The following is a 21,969-nucleotide window of genomic DNA, read 5'->3' as shown; positions in this document are numbered from 1 at the left end:
ACTGCAATATGGGCAAAAAGATTTCAAAAAATACATTAGTGGAACAGAAGTCCAGAAATAGACTTATACATACACAGCTACCTACGTTACAACAAAATATCACTTCTATACAGTGTGGGAGTAGGGGGGACAGACTTTTCAACATATGGTTCTGCCTCAACTGTTATCTACATAGAAAATTAAATGTTGACCCTAATCTCACACCATACACAGAAGCTCACTTCATATAGGCTGTCGAACTAAATGTGTAGGGCTAAACAATAAAAATTCTAGAACATTACATCACATCTTAGGTAGACCTTAAGGTAGCAATGAATTCTTAAACAGGACATAAAATACACTGATTATACAAGAAAACAAATTAGATTTCATTAAAATTAGGAACTTCTTTTCTTTCTTTTTTTTTTTTTTTTTAGGAACTTCTTTTCATCAGAACAAATTATTAACAGAAAGGCAAGCCACAAAACATGACATTTCTGCATTAGACTGAAGAGGTATCTGTAATACATCTGATAAAGGATTCCAATCCAGAATATATAAAGAAACACTATAAATCAATAAGAAAAAGACTAACCAGAAACTTCAACAGGTACTTCACAAACAAGATATCCACATACCCAATCAACATATGAAAAGTTCCTCAGGGGATCCCTGGGTGGCACAGCGGTTTGGCACCTGCCTTTGGCCCAGGGCGTGATCCTGGAGACCAGGGATCGAATCCCACATCGGGCTACCGGTGCATGGAGCCTGCTTCTCCCTCTGCCTGTGTCTCTGCCTCTCTCTCTTTCTCTCTGTGTGACTATCATAAATAAATAAAAATTAAAAAAAAAAAAGAAAAGTTCCTCAACTTCATTAGTCATTAGGAAAATGCTAATCAAAACCACAATTCTTTACCACTATACACTCACCAGAAAGGCTAAAAAGAAACAGACAAAACCAAGGTTTTTTTGTTTCGTTTTGCTTTTTTAAAAAGATTTTATTTATTCATTCATGAAAGACATAGCGAGAGAGGCAGAGATTTTATTTATTCATTCATGAAAGACATAGCGAGAGAGGCAGAGACCTAGCAGAGGGAGAAGCAGGCTCCATGGAGGAAGCCTGATGTGGGACTTGATCATGGTACTCCGGGATCACGCCCTGAGCCAAAGGCAGACACTCAACCACTGAGCCACGCAGGCGTCCCAAAACCAAGGTTTTAAATCAACTACAACTCTCATTCATAACTATTAGTAGTGTAAATTACCATAATCACTTAAGAAAACCATTTCAAAAATCTTCCAAAGCTAAAGAACACGTACCCTATGACACAGCAAATCCACTCCTTAGGTATGTATATACCCAACAGACAACACTCATATTCACCAAAACACACATACAAGAATGTTCACAATGGTATAATGATTACAGCCATGATAATGACTATAATCAGAAAGACAATGACAAGTATTGGCAAGGACATGGAGAACTAGAACCCTCATATACTGCTGATGAGAATGCAAAATTCTACAGCCAATATGGAAAACAGTTTAACCATTTCTTTAAAAGCTAAAAATAAACTTACCAAATGACCTTGAATTCCAGTCCTAGGTATATACTCAAGAATATGAAAATATAGGTCCAAACAATGACTAACTACTATGTGAATATCTATAGCAGCACTATACATAATAGCCGAAACTGGAAACAATCCAAGTATCCATCAATTAGTGAATGGCTAAACAAAATGTAGTGTGTGTGTGTGTGTGTATCCATACCATGGAATATTACTCACCAATAAAAAGAATGGGTTACTGATACATCATAGAATATGCATGTACTTCAAATACATTTGCTAAGTGAAAGCCAAACAAGACTATATATTGTAAGACTAAATTTTTATGACATGTCCAGAAAAGGCAAATTTATAGAGACATAAACCTGATGGTTCCTTAGGCAACAAAGATTAACTGCAAACAAGTACAGAAAACTCACTGTATTAATATAAATATTCTAAAGCTAAACTATACTAAAGGTTGCATAAATCTCTAAGTTTGCAAAAAAAATTTTAATTATCCATTATAAATGGATGATATAGATTTTTAAAAGGTTTCATTTATTTATTCATAAGGGACAGAGAGAGAGCGAGGCAGAGACAGGCAGAGGGAAAAGCAGGCTCCTGCAGGGAGCCCAATGTGGAACTCAATCCCAGGACCCAGGGGTCACGCCCTGAGCCAAAGGCAGATGCTCAACCACAGAGCCACCTAGGCATCCCATAAATGGATGATATTTAAGGATACATAAGTTATGCCTCTCAAAAGTATTTTTAAAAAGGAATTAGTAAGGAAAAGGAAGCAGGAAGCTATAAATGAAATTTAGTAATGTACTGGTATAAGTTGAGGCTAATAAGAGGTGACAGCTAGTAAGAATTCACTGTTCTGAGGCACCTGGTTGCCTGGTTCAATGGTTGAGCAGCTACCTTTGGCTCAGGTTGTAGTCCTGGGGTCCTGGGACTGAGTCCCACATCAGGCTTGCTACAGGGAGCCTATTTCTTCCTCTGCCTATGTCTGTGCCTCTCTCTGTATGTCTCTCATGAATCAATAAACAAAATATTTTTTAAAAAAAGAATTCACTGTTCTAATTCCTACTTTCATATATGCTTGAAAACTTTTCAAAATAAATTTTTTTTAAATAAGAAAACACAGGTGCCAGTGCCTCAGTAGGTCAAGTACCTGCCTTCGGCTGAGGTCGTGATCCCAGAGTCCCAGGATGGGGCCCCACATCAGGCTTCCTGCTCAACGGGGAGTCTGTTTCTCCCTCTGACCCTTCCCCATTCGATGCTTTCCCTCTCACTTACTCTTTCTCTCAAATAAATAAATAAAATCATTAAAACAATAAAATAAGAAAATAAATAACTTTTTTTAATTGGCAAAACATTTGAACACGTCACCAAAGACTATGTACCAACAGCAAATAAACACATGAAAATAATGTTTAACATCATTAACTATTTGGTAAATGTAAATTAAAACCACAGTGAATACCATTGTGAACCTATTACAAATCTGAAACTGGGGGATCCCTGGGTGGCTCAGCGGTTTGGCGCCTGCCTTTGGCCCAGCGCACGATCCTGGAGTCCCGGGATCAAGTTCCGCATCAGGCTCCCTGCATGGAGCCTGCTTCTCCCCCTGCCTGTGTCTCTGCCTCTCTCTCTCTTTCCCTATCATAAATAAATAAAATCTTAAAAAAAAAAAACAGTATCTGAAACTGAAAAGACAATATTCAGTCTTGGGGAGAATATAGAACAGATACTCTCATATCTGTTGGTAGAATGTAAAATGTACAACTTCTTTACAAAATAATTTGGCAGTTACTTAAGAAGATCCAGCCATTCCACTCCTATGTATTTATCCAAGAGAAATAAAACCATCTGTCCACACAAAAATGTTCAAAGCAGCTTTATTTATAATATCTAAAAATAGAAACTTAAATGTTCATCAAGTGGTGAATGGATAAACAAATTGTGGTATACCCATACAATAGAATACTACTCAGCAAAAGAAAAAGAAATGAACATCAATACACACAACATAAAATGTAAAATAATTCTGCTGATGAAAGAAGCCATACAAAAAAAAGAGTACACAGCGAATAATTCTATTTATATAGAACTAAAATTCTAAACAATGCAAACTAATCTATAGTGATAAGTAGATTAGTGATTGCCTGAGTAATAATGGGGAAAAGACAATCACTGAGGAGTGAGTGAAAGGGAGGGATTATAATGAGACATGAAAAAACTTTGGGTGGCTATACATATGTTCTTATCCTGATTGTGAGGATAGTTTCACAGGTATATAACTCAATAAGGCTTTTTTTTTTTTTAAGATTTTATTTTTCAGTAATCTTTATAGCCAGCATGGAGCTTGAACCAACAACCCCAAGATCTGGAGTCATACATTCTACCATCTGAGCCAGCCAGGTACTCCTAAGGTTGTTTAAGAAAAAAGTCAGTATAGTGAAACTTGTGTAAGAGTGAGAGCAGTAAAGGGTGGGGGAGTGCAGAGGGATTTTTGGGGTGGTGTTAATGTTCTGTTTTGTTTTGTTTTAAGATTTAATTTATTTATGCATGAGAGACATAGAGAGAGAGAGAGAGAGAGAGGCAGAGACACAGGCAGAGGAAGAAGCAGGCTCCAGCCAGGGAGCCCGACATGGGACTCGATCCCAGGTCTCCAGGATCCCACCTGGGATGAAGGCAGCGCTAAACCGCTGAGCCACAAGAGCTGCCCTAATGTTCTGTTTCTTGACCTGGACACTAGTTATATGGTATGTTCCCTTTGAAAATTCATGGAGCTGTATTTAGGATCTATACACTTTTCTCTACATATGTTATACATCAATTTTTAAACAGCTTATTAAAAAGAAAATAGAATATTAATATACATTCATTAGAATGTCACTTTTTCATGTTAGACAATACCAAGTATTGGCAAAGATGTGAAGCAACTGGAACTCTAATATATTGCTGTTAAGCATGTAAACTGCCATAATCACTTTAGAAAACCAGGTATAACTATTAAAGTACTAACATACATATATACCCAGTGACCCAGCAGCACTACTCCCAGGTGTATACCTAACAGAAATGCATCCATATGTCCATCAAAACACATGTACAACAGTTTTCCTTAGAAGCAACAATCAAAATCACCCAAAAACTGGAAGCAACTGAAATTTTAATCATCAGTGAAGTGGAAAACAAATTTTGGATATGTTTTCATTCAGTGAATACTATACAGTAATGAAAAAGAACAAGCTATTCCTACAATGCAACATATATGAAGCTCAAAATTTAATGGTGAACAAAAGAAATCAGACACAGAAGAGTAGACAGTATATAATACCATTTAATTAAAATTCAAAAACACTAAACAATCCAAAGGTAACTACTATGATAAGAATCAGTATACTGGTTACCACAGGAAGGTAGGAGTAATAACTGCTTCTCAGACCCTGGTAATGTTCTGCATCTTAATCTGAAAAGTAGCTATGTGACTGTGTTCACTTCATAAAAATTTATCACAATATACTCAAGAGTTGTCCATCTTACTATATATATATTGTATCTCAATTTCTCAATCTTTTTCTTTTAACCTCTACACCCAACATGGGGCTTGAACTCACAAACCCAAGATCAAGTCACATGCTCTACCTACTATGCCAGCCAGACACCCCATTTCATTTTTTAAAATCTACCCCCAAAATTTCAACCCTATACTGACCAAAAGAAGGAAAGAAAAAGAAATAATTTAAATAGTTCAGCTCTCCTCTCTGATCACACCTCATCACCAATGAGGGTATGTCCTCAGACAGCAAATGCAAATAATAAGCCTGACATTAGTGCATACTGGCAAAATCCACAGATAAAGTATCAGTCATCTGAAGGGTTTCTCCACTACTGACAGGCAGCAAAAACATTGTTGAGGCAGCTAAAGAAGAATACAGAGATAGCTTTGTCTGTTTATATCATCAGAAATAAATTGAAAAAGTAATTGGAAAAATATTGAAGAGCAAGAAGAACTGAGAAAAATCACCTAAAAAGCAAATATGACAAATAACAAGAAGAATCAGCACACTGACTCTCCATAATTGTGCTCAATTGTCTCAAGCAGAGAGACACTGGAACGCTGTAATTTCCGAATATTATTATTCTATGAAATCTTAAAATATACATTAGTACCTTATACAGTTTATACATTCTATAGAATTGTATAAACAAAACCAAGTATAACTTACTTAAAACACATTTAAAGAAATTTTTCAAGAATAAATTAGACTGCTCTGTAAAATGCAATTCCACTGCACTATATACCTATATGAACACAAAAATACATATATTTACACACAAACAATATAAATGTTAAAAAACACAAACACACCTAAAACACACACACACACACACACACACACACACACACACACACACACGGGGCAGCCCCGGTGGCTCAGCGGTTTAGCGCCGCCTACAGCTCAGGGCGTGATCCTGGAGACCCAGGATCGAGTGCCACATCAGGCACCCTTCATGGAGCCTGCTTCTCCCTCTGCGTGTGTCTCTGCCTCTCTCTCTCTCTCTCCTCTCTGTGTATTCTCATAAATAAATAAATAAAATCTTTAAACACACACATATATATACATGTATATACATATATATAGATAGATAGATATGCACTTAATAGAACAAGAGATAGAAGTCTAAATACATCATTCAGAATTAGAAAAGTAAACAAAGGCACTAAAATAGCGCCAAATTATACTGGAAAGAGTAGGCCAAAAAGGAATGGCTTAGGAAGCTAATTTCTCATTTACTATAAGAAGTAATCGAGCAATAATGTCTAGAGTTGACAAATCATGAATCAGTTACAAGCACATTGGAAACGATCATCAGGAGAACCAAGAGAGTCATCTACTTTTAATCTTTTCTCTGAGGATTGTGATTGCAATTGGGACAAAGGACTGCTAATTTTCATGCAATTTAAGGTACTGTCTTATTTTTTTTTAATTTTTTTTTATTTTTATTTATTTATGATAGTCACAGAGAGAGAGAGAGGCAGAGACACAGGCAGAGGGAGAAGCAGGCTCCATGCACCGGGAGCCCGATGTGGGATTCGATCCTGGGTCTCCAGGATCGCGCCCTGGGCCAAAGGCAGGCGCCAAACCGCTGCGCCACCCAGGGATCCCCTGTCTTATATTTTTAATCATGAACTTGCCCTAAATAGGGCAATGAGTCTATTTAGCTTTGATTATTAAAACTTTAAATACAAAAATTTTCACTTCATAAATTTTAAGAGCAGATCCTATATACTTTGATCCCGGTGGAAACACATCTGTAAAAGGCATAATATCTGTCCCTATTTCACAGGTTTACTGAGAGGGTTAAAACAGATAATGTATGTAAAATAATCAGCAAGGTGCCTGGTACAAGAATTCAATTCAATTTTAGCTATCATTACTAGTATTTAGTATATTTGCATAGAATAAGGTTCAACACTAATTATTAGAACTGACAGTAATTCATTATGTAAAGTACCTGATTAATAAGCACTCAATAACTAATGAGTGAATTAATGAGTCTATATTGCTTTCAAGAAATAATTATCTTCTAAGAATACCAAATAAAATACAGTCACCTTGTTAACTACAGTGAAATCAGAATAAAACTAAAATCAAGACCTGACAAAGCACAAAAAAATCATGTCCTAATTTCACTATTTATATTAAGAATAGAAGCAGTAGCAGCAGCAACAGTAGTTACCATGTACAGCATTTCCTTCTAATGCTTTCCTGTATTTTTAAATTCTGTTTCAAATACTACATTTATAATTTTGGGAGTGGGAAGAGATCAGTTTTAGAATTCTATCCCACAAAGGAAGTAATTGCTTACAAGGGCCAAAATTTCCAAATTATGTCACGTTGTTTTTGTACAAGGAAAGGTAGTCATTAATTCTTAACGTATCTACAAAATGATATATCAACATAATTTTATTCTTGGCACATTTAGTTACCTGGGTGCAAATAAGATTCTAACTAAAATTAAAGAAGGAAATGTTTAAATTTCCCTAGAAATAGCACTATGCCATCCCCTGAAAGTACACTATTCTTTATCAACAGAGACCTAAAGAGAAATAAATGCCTGACTGGACAAAATGAAATTAACCTTCCATAAGATTAGAGAGCATAGGATATATAAGAGAATGAATATACAGCTGACCCTTGAAAAATGTGGAGATTATGGGGTGCCAACCCCCAATATAATAAAAAATACACATACAACTTTGACTTCCTAAAAATTTAACTATTAATAACCTACCGTTGACCAGAAGATTTACTAATAACATAGTAAATTAACACATATGTTGTATGTATTATATATTGTATCTTTATAATAAAGTAATCTAGAGAAAAGAAAATATTAGTAAGAAAATTATGAGGATGAGGAAATACATTTACAGTACTGTACATAAATTCATTAAAAAAAAAACACATTTAAGCAGACCCATGCAATTCAAACCCATGATGTTCAAGGGTCAAGTATCTATACTTTATAAAATATATGTATTATTATTTACACTTGTAAATACTTTACAAATACTATAAATATTATCTTCTTTCCAAAGGTACATAACCTTCACTGTAGTAAGGAGCAACTTACCTCCTAATCTAGAGATCCAAATGGAGTAAAGGGAGGATCAAACTGAGATAGCCAGAAATAAGAAGGAAAACAGGATGCACGAATAACAAAGTTTTTCTCCAATGACCATATCTGCCTTAAAGTCAAAGAAGAAGTATACCTAGAATGGCCAACTCAATTTCCAAGCTTACCTGTGCATACTCTCTTTCAATGGCAGCCTTCTTCTGACTGAATGTCCTAAAAGCACAAATAAAAATTCATTACCAGAAGTATAATAATAATTTTATGTAAATTTACAAACACATCCTCAGATACTACCTGGTAAGCTGTGTTCAGGAAAAGGACAATATTTTATTCACTTATGTTCTTCAGAGTACTGCTGACAAAAGACTCTGAAAACAGAAAATCTACATTCAAATCCAGCCTCCACCATGTACTAGCTGTATGACCTTGGTCAAATCACTTGACTTTTCTGTGCCTCAAAATGGGGATAGTAACAGTACCCACCTGATAGGGACAGTATAAAATTTACTTAAGTAAAATATATAAAGTGCTCAAAACTGTATCTAACACACAGTAAAAGCTATATATGCCAGCTACTTTTAGGACAATGGCTAATGCACAGTAGGTACTAATAATATTTACTGAACTTAACCAACATAGAGGGAACTACAGAAAACAAAGTAAAAATTAAATTTGGGGGGCACCTGGCTGGCTCAGTTAGTAAAGCATGTAACTCTTAATTTTGGGGTTGTTAAGTTTGAGCCGCATGCTAGATGTAGAGATTACTTTAAAATAAAATCTTTAAAAAGAGAAAATCAAGGGCACATGAGTGGCACAATCAGTTACACATCCAATTATTGGTTTTGGCTCAGGTCATTGATCTCAGGGTCACAAGATCAAGCTCTGCAGTGGGCTCCGTGCTTGGTGCACAGTCTGCTTAAGACTCTCCCACTTGCCCCTTCCCACTATATGTGCATGCACACGCATTCTCTCTCTCAAATAAATAAAACGTTTTTAAAAAGAAGAAAATCAATTTTTGATCAACATAAAAAATAGTCAAATTAATTCCTTCATTCCAATCCTTTGTAACAGAGTTACAAAACAAAGTATAAGGCCACTAAATGTAGTATGATGGGTACACCCTGTCCATACATGTATTATATTTTATAGATTCTATGGTAATATTTTTTACATTTTAACATTTATGATATTGGGATTCATCTTTTAATAATGATTAGCAGTATTTTCTTCTATCTTAACACTATGTGAAATAACAGTACACCTTACAAACCCAAACCATAGGCAAAGTAGTCAATGAGATATAATAATATTGACAATTTTTCTTAAATAGTCTGAGCTTAAAGACTTCTCTTTTAGGGGCCAGATATCTGTGCTCTTAAAAGCACTTAAAAGGAGGGATCCCTGGGTGGCTCAGCGGTTTAGCGCCTGCCTTCGGCCCACGGTGTAATTCTGGAGTCCCAGGATCGAGTCCCACATCGGGCTCCCTGCATGGAGCCTGCTTCTCCCTCTGCCTGTGTCTCTGTTTCTCTCTGTGTCTCTCATGAATAAATAAATAAAATCCTTAAAAAAAAAAAAAAAAGCACTTAACAAGGTGAAGATATCAGAGTAAAAAGTGTAAAATACAAACAAAGAGCTGGATTTGAAATAAGGGATAATTTAATCCAAAACTTCCACTTTAAAAAATTTTTTTTAATTTACCAACATGACTATTCATTTCTTAGATAAGAAATATAACTATTTGGGATGCCTGGGTGGCTCAGTGGTTGAGCATCTATCTGCCTTTAGCTCAGGGAGTGATCCCGGGGTCCAGGATCAAGTCCTGCATCGGGCTCCCTGCAAGGAACCTGCTTCTCCCTCTGCCTATGTCTGCCTCTCTCTCTTTCATGAATAAATAAATAAAATTTAAAAAAAAGATAACTATTTTAGATGTTACTACATTTATTTTGAGTGGATAACTTATTTAGCCTTAAAAAAGGATGGAAACACCGACATATGCTACATAGGAAGGATGAACCTTGAGTACATTATGCTGAATGAAGTCAGTCAGTCACAAAAAGACAAATACTTTAGGGTTCCATTTATATGAGGTACTTAGAGTAGTGAAATCATATAGACAGAAAGAATGGAGGTTACCAGGGGCTGGGAAGAGAGGATCAGAGGAGTCATTATTTAATCAGTACAGTTTCAGTTTTACAAGATAAGGAGTTCTGGAGATAGATGATGGTGATAGTTGCAGAACAATATGAAGTACTTAATACCATTAACTATACACTTAAAAATGGCTAAGATTTATATCATATATTTTACTATAGCAAAAAATAAAAGGGAAAAAAAAGTAAAGCAAGACCTTTTCCTTAAGAATGTTCAAGTGAAGAGTCCAAGAAAACAAGTACTCTTTTACTCTGAACATGCATATCAACTAATTTTAAAGTTCTCAGTGGGATTTTTAGTTATGAAATAATTACATGTCTACTAAGTAATTTTCTGTTCTAACTAAAGAAAACATATCCAAGTTGGCAACTATTCAAAATCAACATCATTAATATTAGAAATCTGTTTATTATAATTCAGTCAAGAGAGAACAAAAAATCTTCTCATAATCTCCATATAAAATGAAAAGGCATTTGTTAAAATTCAACATCAGCTTCTCATAAACATCTTTAGAAATATTAATGGGTGCTATAATTAAACAGATGGACAAGAACAAGTGATGGTAAGAACGTGGAGAAATTAGAACTCTCATGCAACACTAGGAGGAATGTAAAATGGTACAGCTGCTTTAGAAAATCACAGTCTGGGAGTTCCTCAAAAGGTTAAACATAGTATTATCATATGACCCAGAAGTTCTATTCCTAGGTATATACCCAAGAAAACTTAAAACATATGTCTATACAAAAATCTGTTAAAGAACATTCATAGCAGCACTATTCCTGATCACCAAAAGTGATCAGGTAAGTTGGTGGACATTTGGGTAGTTGATATGCATGTTCAGAGTAAAAGAGTTGTTGTTTTCTTGGAGACTTCACTTGAACATTATCTGATGATCAGATAAACAAGATGTGGTATATTATATGGTATTATTCAAATATTATTCAAAAAAGGAATGAAGGGGTGCCTGGGATGGCTCAGCCAGGTGAGCATCTGTCTTCAGCTCAGGTCATGATCTCCGGGTCCTGGGACTGAGTCCCACATCAGGCTTACTGCTCAGCAGTAGTCTGCTTTTCTCTCTCTCTCTCTCTCTCTCTCTCTCTCTCTTCCCTTCCCCATCTCTCATTCTCTCTCTCAAATAAAAATAAATCTTTTTTTAAAAAAAGGAATGAAATACTAATACATGATACAGTATGGATGAACCTGGAAAGCACTATGCTAAGAAGTCACATAAAAGGCCACATATTATATGATTCCATTTATACAGAATGTCCCAGAATAAGCAAGTCTATAGAAAGTAGATCAGTGGTTGCTAAGGGATGGAGAGTTTAGATAAGTCTGTCATTATTTCAAAAGTATTTTTCTTTTAATTAGATAAGTTGATCATAAAGTTCATATGGAAAAATGAACATTCAATAGTCACAAACATTCTGAAAAACAATATTTTTAAAAGACCTACCTTAACTAGATAATAAAAATTAATTTAAAAAGTGACAATACTTAAGACAGCTTGGTAATGGAACACAAGTAAGATAACGGAACATAAGGTCAAAAATATATCCAAAATAGAGCTACGCTATACCCAACAATGACACTATTAGGTATGTATCGAAAGGATACAAACATAGTGATTGAAAGGGACACCTGCACCCCAATGTTTATAGAGGCAAGGTCCACCAACAGCCAAAGCATGAAAAAAGCCCAGATGTCCATCAACAGATGAATGGATAAAAATTTGGTATATGTGTACGCGCGCGCGCACACACACACACAAAATTTGGTATATGTGTACACACACGCACACACACACACACAAAATTTGGTATATGTGAACGCACACGCGCACACACACACACAGAGGAATATTACTCAGCCATCAATAAGAATAAAATCTTGCCATTTGCAACAACGTGGACAGAACTAGAGGGTATTAGGTGCTATGTGAAATAAGTCAGAGAAAGACAAATATCCTATAATTTCATTCATATGTGGAATTTTAGAAACAAAACAGATGAACACAGAGGAAGGGAAGGAAAAATAAAATAAAATGAAATCAGGGAGGGAGACAAACCATAAGAGACTCTTAACTCTAGAAAATAAACTGAGAGTTGCTGGAGGGGAGCTGGGTGGGGGGATGGGGTAACTGGGTGATGGATATTAAGGAGGGCACGTGTGTAGTGAGCACTGAATATTGTATGCAACTGATGAATCACCAAATTCTACCTCTGAAACTAATAATACACTGTATATTAATTAAATTGATTTTTTAAAAGACAGTGGCTTTCAGGGTGTTACACATCAGTCACAGCAGTGAGATTAGTCAATGCTCCCTGATCTCTGGGTCCCAGCTATGCTGGTGATCAGTTAGGCCCAGCTGTGGATCCCTGCCTTTTGCTTCTCTTTATCTCCACATAATTTTGTAAGCACATAATTACTTGCATGAAATCACTTTTAACTGGAATGTCCAAAGTAAAGAATTTGTTTTTTGCATTGAAAAAAAAGGGAAAGAAAGAAATACACCCAAATACACAAAAATTTAGTAACTGGAAAAGAGAACACTTTGACTCAAAGGGGAAAATATGGATTACTTAGTAAATTGTTCTGAGGTAGCTTTATACGAAGATGCAATGTTAAAAAAATAGAAAAGTTAACAGAATAATGTATAGATAATATACTATCTTTTCATATAAAAATGTTTACACATATACACTGTATTATAACACTACTCAATTGCAATACAGTCCCCAACGTACAATGGTTCAACTTATAATTTTTTGACTTCACAATAGTGTAAAAGTAACATCCATTCAGTAGAAACCATACTTCAAATTTTAAATTTTGATCTTTCCCTGAGCTAGCAATATGCAGCACAAAATTCTCCATTGTGATGCAAGGCAATATCAGCTAGCCCTAGCTCTCAGTCAGCCACACAATCCCAATGGGAAACAATTGATACACTTACAACCATTCTAAAGCCATACAACCATTGCTTTTCACTTTCAGTATAGCATTCAATAAATTACATGAAATACTCGACACTTTATTATAAAACAGGCTTTATGTTAGATGATTTTGCCCAACTGTAAGTTAATCTAAGTGTTCTCAGCATGCTTACAGTAGGCTAGGCTAAGTTATGATGTTCTGTAGGTTAGGTATATAAAATGCATTTTTGATTTAATGGTATTTTCAATCTTCAATGGGTTTATCAGAACATAACCCCACTGTAAGCCAAGAAAAATCTATAGTCCCTCAAATGAAAAACTGTTCTGTGGGAAAATGCCTACTGTGATCCCCTTAGGAATTACTGTGATAATATTCTCTCAAATATTAACACGAAACTGACTTGACAATGGCTCCATATGAAGAAAGGAACCGATGTCAACAGCAGAAGAAAGGGGATGCCTCAGTGGCTGGTGGCTCAGTAGCTGAGCATCTACCTTCGGCTCAAGGCGTGATCCCAGGGTCCTGGAATCAAGTCCCACATCAGGCTCCACACAGGGAGCTCGCTTCTCCCTTTAGGTCTCTGCCTCTATCTGTATGTCTCTCATGAATAAATAAAATCTTTAGTTTATTTATGAGAGATGGAGAGAGAGAGAGAGAGGCAGAGACACAGGCAGAGGGAGAAGCAGGCTCCATATAAGGGTCCCAATATGGGACTCAATCCTGGGACTCTGGGTTCAGGCCCTGAGCCAACAGCAGACACTCAACCGCTGAACCACCCAGGGGCCCCTAAATAAAATCTTTTTAAAAACTGTAGAAGAGGCAGCCCAGGTAGCTCAGCGGTTTAGCACCACCTTCAGCCCAGGGCGTGATCCTGAAGACCCGGGATCGAGTCCCACGTCAGGCTCCCTGCATGGAGCCTGCTTCTCCCTCTGCCTGTGTCTCTGCCTCTCTCTCTGTGTGTTTCTCTCATGAATAAATAAAAAATAAAAACCTTAAAAAAAATAGAAGAAAGACCTTTTACTGTATTGTTTGTATTATTTGAATTTATACCATGTGTACATGCATGTATTTTTGAGGTGAAATTTATATGACCACAATTAACCACTTTAAAGTATTCAGTCCAATAGCATTTTCTTTTTTTTTAAGATTTTATTTATTTATTTATTTGTGAGACAGAGAGAGAGAGAGAGAGAGAGAGAGAGGCAGAGACACAGGCAGAGGGAGAACAGGCTCCATGCCGGGAGCCCAACGCGGGACTCGATCCCGGGACTCCAGGATCGCACCCTGGGCCAAAGGCAGGCGCCAAACCACTGAGCCACCCAGGGATCCCTCAATAGCATTTTCATGTGTTCAGTGTATACGACTACCACCTCTCTCTACTTTCAAAACCTTTTAATTACTCCAGAAGAACACTGCATATCCACTAGGTAATCACTTCCATTCCCCCTACCCCATACCAACGAACTAATTTTCTGGCTCTACAGATTTACCTATTCTGGATATTTCATATAAAAAGAATCATGCAATGTGACCCTTTGTGTCTGGCTTCTTTGATTTAGAGTTTTCAACGTCCAAGTTGTAGAATGTATCAATACTTGATTACTTTTTGTGACTGAATAATACTCCATTGTATGGATATACTACAATTTGTTGATCCATTCATCCACTGACAGACATTTGGGTTGTTTCACATCTTCACTATTATGAGTAATGATGCTACAAACACTTGTTTATGGATTTCTATGTAGAAATAGGTTTTAAGTTCTCTTAGGTATATACCTAGGATTAAAACTACTGGGTCATATGGTAATTCTATGTTTAACTTGCTAAAGAATTTTCAAACTATTTTCCATAATGGCTATATCATTTTACATTCCCACTGCATATTTTTTAAATTTAATAGTTAAATAAAACAAACTATACTTTAAAAAATTATATTACATTCATTCATTAGAATCCTATATGGCCACTAAAAAGAATGTGGTAGCTCTATATATACTGGTATGGAGAGATATCCTCAATTAGCTCATGCAATAAATACTGGTCAGACACTGTATAGGTAATGATGATACAAAGGGAATAAGACAGGCCAGTATAAATAAGAGTAAAAAAAATTATATAAAGAATAATTTAATAATAAATTGAAAAATGAGAAGTACTATGAAGAAAGCTACAATATGTTATCCATTATTTTTTTAAAGCTTCAGAAGAGTGTGTAAAGGAAGATCTCATCTTTAAAATATATTAAATATATATACCTCTATATAATACAGATGCCTATTTACACTAAAAAATACCTGAAAAATACATATAAGGGGAAGGACATTCAAAGAATATATGCCCAATTTTTATTGTTAAGGGAAGGGAGCAAGAGACTTTTATTTTCTACTCTGATCCTATGTTTGTTCCAATAATCTGTTATTTCTATAACAAGAAAAAATTAGTTATCTAATTTTCAATCTACTCCTACACTTATATGAAAAAAGTATAAATCCTGTATCATAGAAAGGAGTAAGAATAAATCCCTGCAATAATCACTTCTTTCATAAAATCCAATATTCTAAATAATTTTCCTAAAATAAAACTGATTAAGCTACTCTCCTACTAATATTTCTAAAATGGCTCCTCATCATTCCCAGACTAAAAATCTAAATTCCCTCAACATAACAGAAAAGGCTGTTAAGTGGTTTCATCTCTGTAAACTCCCCCATTCACATCCCAGATCCCAGCTAAAGCTCTTAAAAGGATCAGTAGGCTCATCTCATACTCTAGCAAATATAATCGTTTCTACTTGGAACAACTTCCCTCATTATTTGGCTTAACTTTTCCCCATCTGTCAAAACTTAGCTTAAGCATGACCTCGTCTAAGAAGTCTTCCTGAATTCCTCTTGTGATCTGAATACCCTACTTCTGAGGTCCTCCAGCATTTTGTAACATAGCACCTACTTCAAGTATTTTAATAGTGAATTGACTATAGAGTTCCCTGAGAGCAATAAGTGTGCTTTGTATTTATATGTGTAGCACAGTACCTAAAAGCTGTAGAAGTTCATTTAATAAGTCTTTGCTGAATGAATGAACAGAAACTAAATAATTAGATTTTAGGCTCTTCAGGAGTTAAATAGCTCAGTAGGTTAGTTCCTGAAACAGGTAGAACCAAGATCATAATCTATAGCTATATGGACCAATTAAGTTTCTTGATCTTGGTCACAGATTATATCAGTAAACACACCATTTTGTATACATGAGCTTTAAATATCAAGGAGGATAAATGAGGGTGCAATAAAGGATTAACCTTGCCCAAAGAGAGGTCTGGCCTTTGCCCATGGCTTCTGGGGAGTATTCTCTAAACCTTCAGAATATCATGACTGATAATAGTGTTTTCATTTACCTGGGGACCTTAGGCCAGGCCAGATAGTCAATGCTAACAATGTGATTTACTGAGAGTAGTGTGGAGGAGAGGGGGATTGGGACAAATGATATCAACTCAACCTCTGAAGGAGCTGGAAACTAAGGTCAGCCACGTGGGCAGTCAATCATATCCAAGTGACCGAATATACCTCTTCCCTTAAGTGATTTTAAATTACATATTTTCACTATTAAAAAAAAAAAAAACCCACAACCTTCAGTAAACTTTCAGTGAGTTCTGTGAGTCCTTCTATGAATTATCAAATCTAAGAATGGTCCTAGGAACCTTTGATCTTGCAAATCATTTCTGAAGTGAGGGTGATCTTAGAGACCTCCAAACTTGCAGTCAGAGTTGTCTTGGGGACTCCCTAACTCTAGAATTCATCACCAGAATAAGCAGAACACCTCAAAATGTTCTAATTATTAATGGTGGTTGGAAATAGGATATCAATAACCATAATGATGAATGTTAAAAATAAACACATGCACTAAATGGCTAAAATTTAAAAAGACGAATTAACTATATCAGTAAGAATACAGAGCAATGAGACTGTCAAGGGTGGGACTGTAAAATAATACAACCACTTTGGGGAAAAAATATGATATTTCTTATATACTTAAGCATACACCTATCTTGACATAACAATTTTAAAAGTAGGCATTTACTAAGAGGAATGAAAACAGATGTCCCTAAATTTAGACTTCACAAAAATACTTATAGCACCTTTATTCATAAACAGACAGAAACAAGAAGCAGTCTAGGTGTCCATCAGTGGGATAACAGATCAACAAACAGTGATACATATCCAAAATATATAAAGAACTTCTAAAACTCAACACCCAAAAAAACAAATAATCCAATTAAAAATGGGCGCATGACATGATTGGACAACTTTCCAAAAAAGACATACAGATGGCCAACAGATATGCAAAAAGATGCTCAACCCACTCATCATCAAGAAAATAGAAATCAAAACTACAATGAGAGATTACCTTACACCGGTTAAAAGAGCTAAAATCAACAACACAAGGAACAAGGAAGACTCTCCTGCACTGCTGGTAGGAATGCAAACTGGTGCAGCCACTCTAGACAACAGTATGGAGGTGCCTCAAAAGTTAAAAATAGAGCTAACCCTAATGATCTAGCCACTGAACTACTAAGTATTTTATCCAAAGAATACAAAAATGCTAATTCAAAGGGATACACATACCCCAATGTTTGCAGCAGCATTACTCACAATAACCAAACTATGGAAGTAGCCCAAGTGTCCACTGATGATGGGTAAAGAAGATGTAGTATGTGTATGTAGATATAGATAATGGAATATTACTCAGCCAAAAAAAAAGAATATATCTTGCTATTTGCAACAATGTAGATGGAGTGAGGAGTACTATGCCAAGTGAAATAAGTTAGAGAAAAACAAATACCATACCATTTCACTCATATGTGGAATTTAAGAAACAAAAACAAATGAGCAAGGGAAAAAAGAGGGAGAGAGAGAGAGAGAGAGAGGTAAACCAAGAAACAGATACTTAACTATAGAAAATAAACTAATGGTTACCAGAAAGGAGGTGGATAGGAGGATGGGTTAAATAGGTGAGAGAGATTAAGGAGTGTACTTGTGATGAGCATCAGGTATTGTAGGAAAGTGCTGAGTCACTATATTGTACACCTGAAACTAATATTACACTGTATGTTAACTGGGATTTAAATTTAAAAATTTTAAAAGATTAAAAAAGCAATGATATATTCTTAAAAGAGAGTAAAACAGCAATAAAAATAAATGGACTATAAGATGACTACCACATTTTTTATTATCCTGAGTTAATTTACCTATGTTATTTTACAAATAACACTGTGTAAATACAACTAATATCAAATATAAAAATAATTTTTTACCATGGACAACAAACTGGGGTAAGGGAACTAATACTTGTATTATTAGCCCATTGACAACTCTTCCATAAAAAAATATTTATGGGTGCTTGGGTGGTTGTCAGTGAAGCATCTGCCTTTGGCTCAGGTCATGATCTCAAGCTCCTGGGATTAGCAGGGAGCCTGCTACTCCCTCTTCCTCTGCCCCTCCCCACTACTTGTGTACACTCTCATGCTCTAGGGCTCTCTCAAATAAGTAAATTTTTTTTTAATCCTTATAATTTGTTCTGGAATCCAGTGGCTATTTTGCAGTCAATATGGCAGTAACATTAAAATGATGACATGAACATTTTTTTTAATATTTTTTAAGATTTCATTTTTTAAAGTAATCTCTATACCAACATGGGGCTCAAACTTACTACTCTGAGATTAAAAGTGACATGCTCTACCAAGCAAGCCAACCAGGCACTCCCACCCTCAAATATTTTTAAATCAATGCAAGTAGAATAAAGAACTAAAACTATGCAAGTCTGGCAGAGAGGAAATTATATGGCTCCTAATAAAAATATTCACTGACACCTGTCTTCTGAATTTCAGGTATTCTGCTAATCAGGCACAGGAAATATAAAGATGGAGACATGGACTCTCCATTCAAGGGATTCGCTAGCACAAAGTATAAATAGATGATGCCAAGATTCACAAATGCTATCATCATAAAATGAAATGTATAAGTGTTCTTATTTCTTATTAATTAGGCAACCTTGGGCAAGTTAATTTTCCTGCCTGTGCTTCAGTTTCCTATAAAAAGAACTCATCTACCTCATGGGATTATTATGAGGATGAAATGTACATATTTGTAAAGCACTTAGAACAGACTTGGCACACACTAAATGCTAGAAAAGTCTTTGTTAAATAAGTGCAAATACATTCCACATTTTATAATTATGAAATTTAATCCGGTTTAAATATTTTGACTAAATGAATATGCAAAGCACCAACAAAAAAATACATTTTAAGTAACTGGTCTTGATGACAGAGCAAAGTGAGAATCTCCCTACTCCTCTCAGAAATTACCCAAAAGCAAAAACAAAGAAAAAATACAATGCAAATATGATCTCCAATAAAACTAGAAAACATGAAATATAAGTCAAAGGCCGAAAGAGAGACAAACTGGAAAAAGAGGGTAAATATAAGGCATAAGGCTCCAAAACTCAAGGGGGAAGATACATACATTTCTTCAAGTATACTTCCTGAGGTATAAAATTGAAACCACATCTGCAACAACAAAAACAGGGGACATGGGCTGGGGGAAGGAGCTTTGCTGTTCACAGTTTGTAGAAGTAGAGGAGACAGTACTAAATTCGGAATCACACAAACAAGCTACACTAGCAGAAATTAGGCTGCTGGTGTGGCAAAAAGATAGTGAGACAGCCTACACTATGAACAGCCCTACAGCAGTAAATCCTCTCTGGTAGAGGAGAAATAAAATAAATTGGTACACACAACCCCAGTTATAAAGAAAATTACCGTAAATTTGGAAGACAGTAGCTACCCTGAGATACCTATTTCTGATATCCTAAAAAGCAGTACAGGAAGAACACTCTTCATTCAAAAATAACCCAAACAGAAGCAGGAAGAGAATATATAAATGCAAAATTTTAAAAAAGGAAAAACAGTAGCCAAAGGACAGTCATGAGAAAAATGCTGCCATGGAGCAGATAAAAAAATGTAACCATATACTTCAAATGAATTTTTAAAATTTAAGCAATAATTTTAAAAACTAATGAAGCAAATACCACTTCCAGATTGAATTAGAATGTTTAAGTGCCAAGAGTAATGCAATCTTGTTCCTGATCTGAGGAGGAAAGCTTTGTCTTGCGCCACTTAGTACAGCTGACCCTTGAACAACACAGGCAGTAAAAAAATCCATCCATGACTTCTTACTTCCCAAAACCTTAACTATCACAGACATCTGGTGACAGGCAGCCTTACCAATAACAGTCATATTTTGTATGTGCATCATATACATATTTTGTATATGTATTATAGTCCATACTCTTACAATAAACTAAGATGGATAAAAAGAAAATGTTAAGAAAATCGTAAGGGAAATAAATTTGCAGTACTGTATTATATCAAAATAATTGCACCCACACGGTTCAAATTCATGCTGTCCAAGAGTCAACTGTATAATGTTACTGTGGGTTTTTGTACATGCCCCTTATTATATTACGGAAGTTTCCTTTTATTCTTAGTTTACGGAGTGGTCTTTTTTTTAAGATTTTATTTATTTATTCATGATAGACATAAGAGTGAGAGAGAGAGGCAGAAGGAGAAGCAGGCTCCATGCAGGGAGCCCGACGTGGTACTTGATCCCGGGACTCCAGGATCGCGCCCTGGACCAAAGGCAGGCGCCAAACCGCTGAGCCACCTAGGGATCCCCCTATGGAGTGTTTTTTAATGTACTTATTTAAAATTTTTATTTGAATAGTTGACACATAATGTCACATGTGTTTATATGTGTTACAGTGTTTCAACATATGTATACACTATGTTGTATACAACATAGTGATTTAACTTATCTATAAGTTATGATCATTACAAGTGCAGCTACCATCTGTCACCACAGGATACTATTACAATGTCACAGACTATATTTTCTATACTATGTCTTTAGTTTACTGAGCATTTGTATCATGAAAAGGTGTTGAATTTTGTAAAATGCTTTTATTTTTCTTGCCTCTATTGAGAGGATTATGTGGTTTCTGTCCTTTGTTCTGTTCATATTGTGTATTTCATTCACTGATTTTCTTATATTAAACTTTTGCATTCCTGAGATGAATCTCACTTCATCCTAGTATATAATTCTGTAAATGTGTTGTCAGATTCGGTTTGCCAGTATTTTGTCAAGAATCTCTGCATCAGGGGGAGGAGGGCGGGGGGTGGGAGTGAATGGGTGACGGGCACTGGGGGTTATTCTGTATGTTAGTAAATTGAACACCAATAAAAAATTTAAAAAAAAAAACAGAAAAAAAAAAGAATCTCTGCATCAATGTTTGTAAGGGATATTGATCTGTAGTTTTCTTGTGCTGTCTTTGGCTTTTGTGATAGAAAAAGGAGGACCTTACATAATGTGAGTGTTCCATCCTCTATCATTTTTTGCAAGTGTTTGAGTTTTAACTGTGATAAAATCCTCCTATGAACTGTGTTGTCCTGGACACTCTGTTGGAAGGTTTTTTAGTACCTTTTGATTCAATCTCCTTACTTGTGAAAGGTCTGTTAAGAATTTCTATTTTTTTCTTTTACCAGTTTCAGTAATTTGTATGTTTTTAGGAATTTGTCCTATCTATCTAGTTTACAATACTTTTTACTTCAACTGTACAATAGAGAGTACTGTCCCTACTTTCAT

General features: G+C 35.5%; 1 protein-coding gene across 4 annotated transcripts in view; it reads right to left on the bottom strand.

The window, feature by feature from the left end:
* Positions 1–21,969, bottom strand: part of FCHSD2 (FCH and double SH3 domains 2) — a 327,826-nt gene that overhangs the window by 260,049 nt on the left and 45,808 nt on the right. For all 4 annotated transcript variants that reach the window (XM_038568738.1, XM_038568737.1, XM_038568740.1 and 1 more), the window contains exon 3: positions 8,356–8,401. In XM_038568738.1, coding sequence (XP_038424666.1) covers positions 8,356–8,401 — 46 coding nt within the window. The remainder of the gene's footprint in view (positions 1–8,355; positions 8,402–21,969) is intronic.

Source organism: Canis lupus, chromosome 21 (genome assembly GCF_011100685.1).
Source record: "Canis lupus familiaris isolate Mischka breed German Shepherd chromosome 21, alternate assembly UU_Cfam_GSD_1.0, whole genome shotgun sequence".
Lineage (NCBI taxonomy): Eukaryota > Metazoa > Chordata > Mammalia > Carnivora > Canidae > Canis > Canis lupus.
The sequence above is the reverse complement of the archived record's forward strand: the minus strand, read 5'-3'. Positions and strand labels throughout refer to the sequence as shown.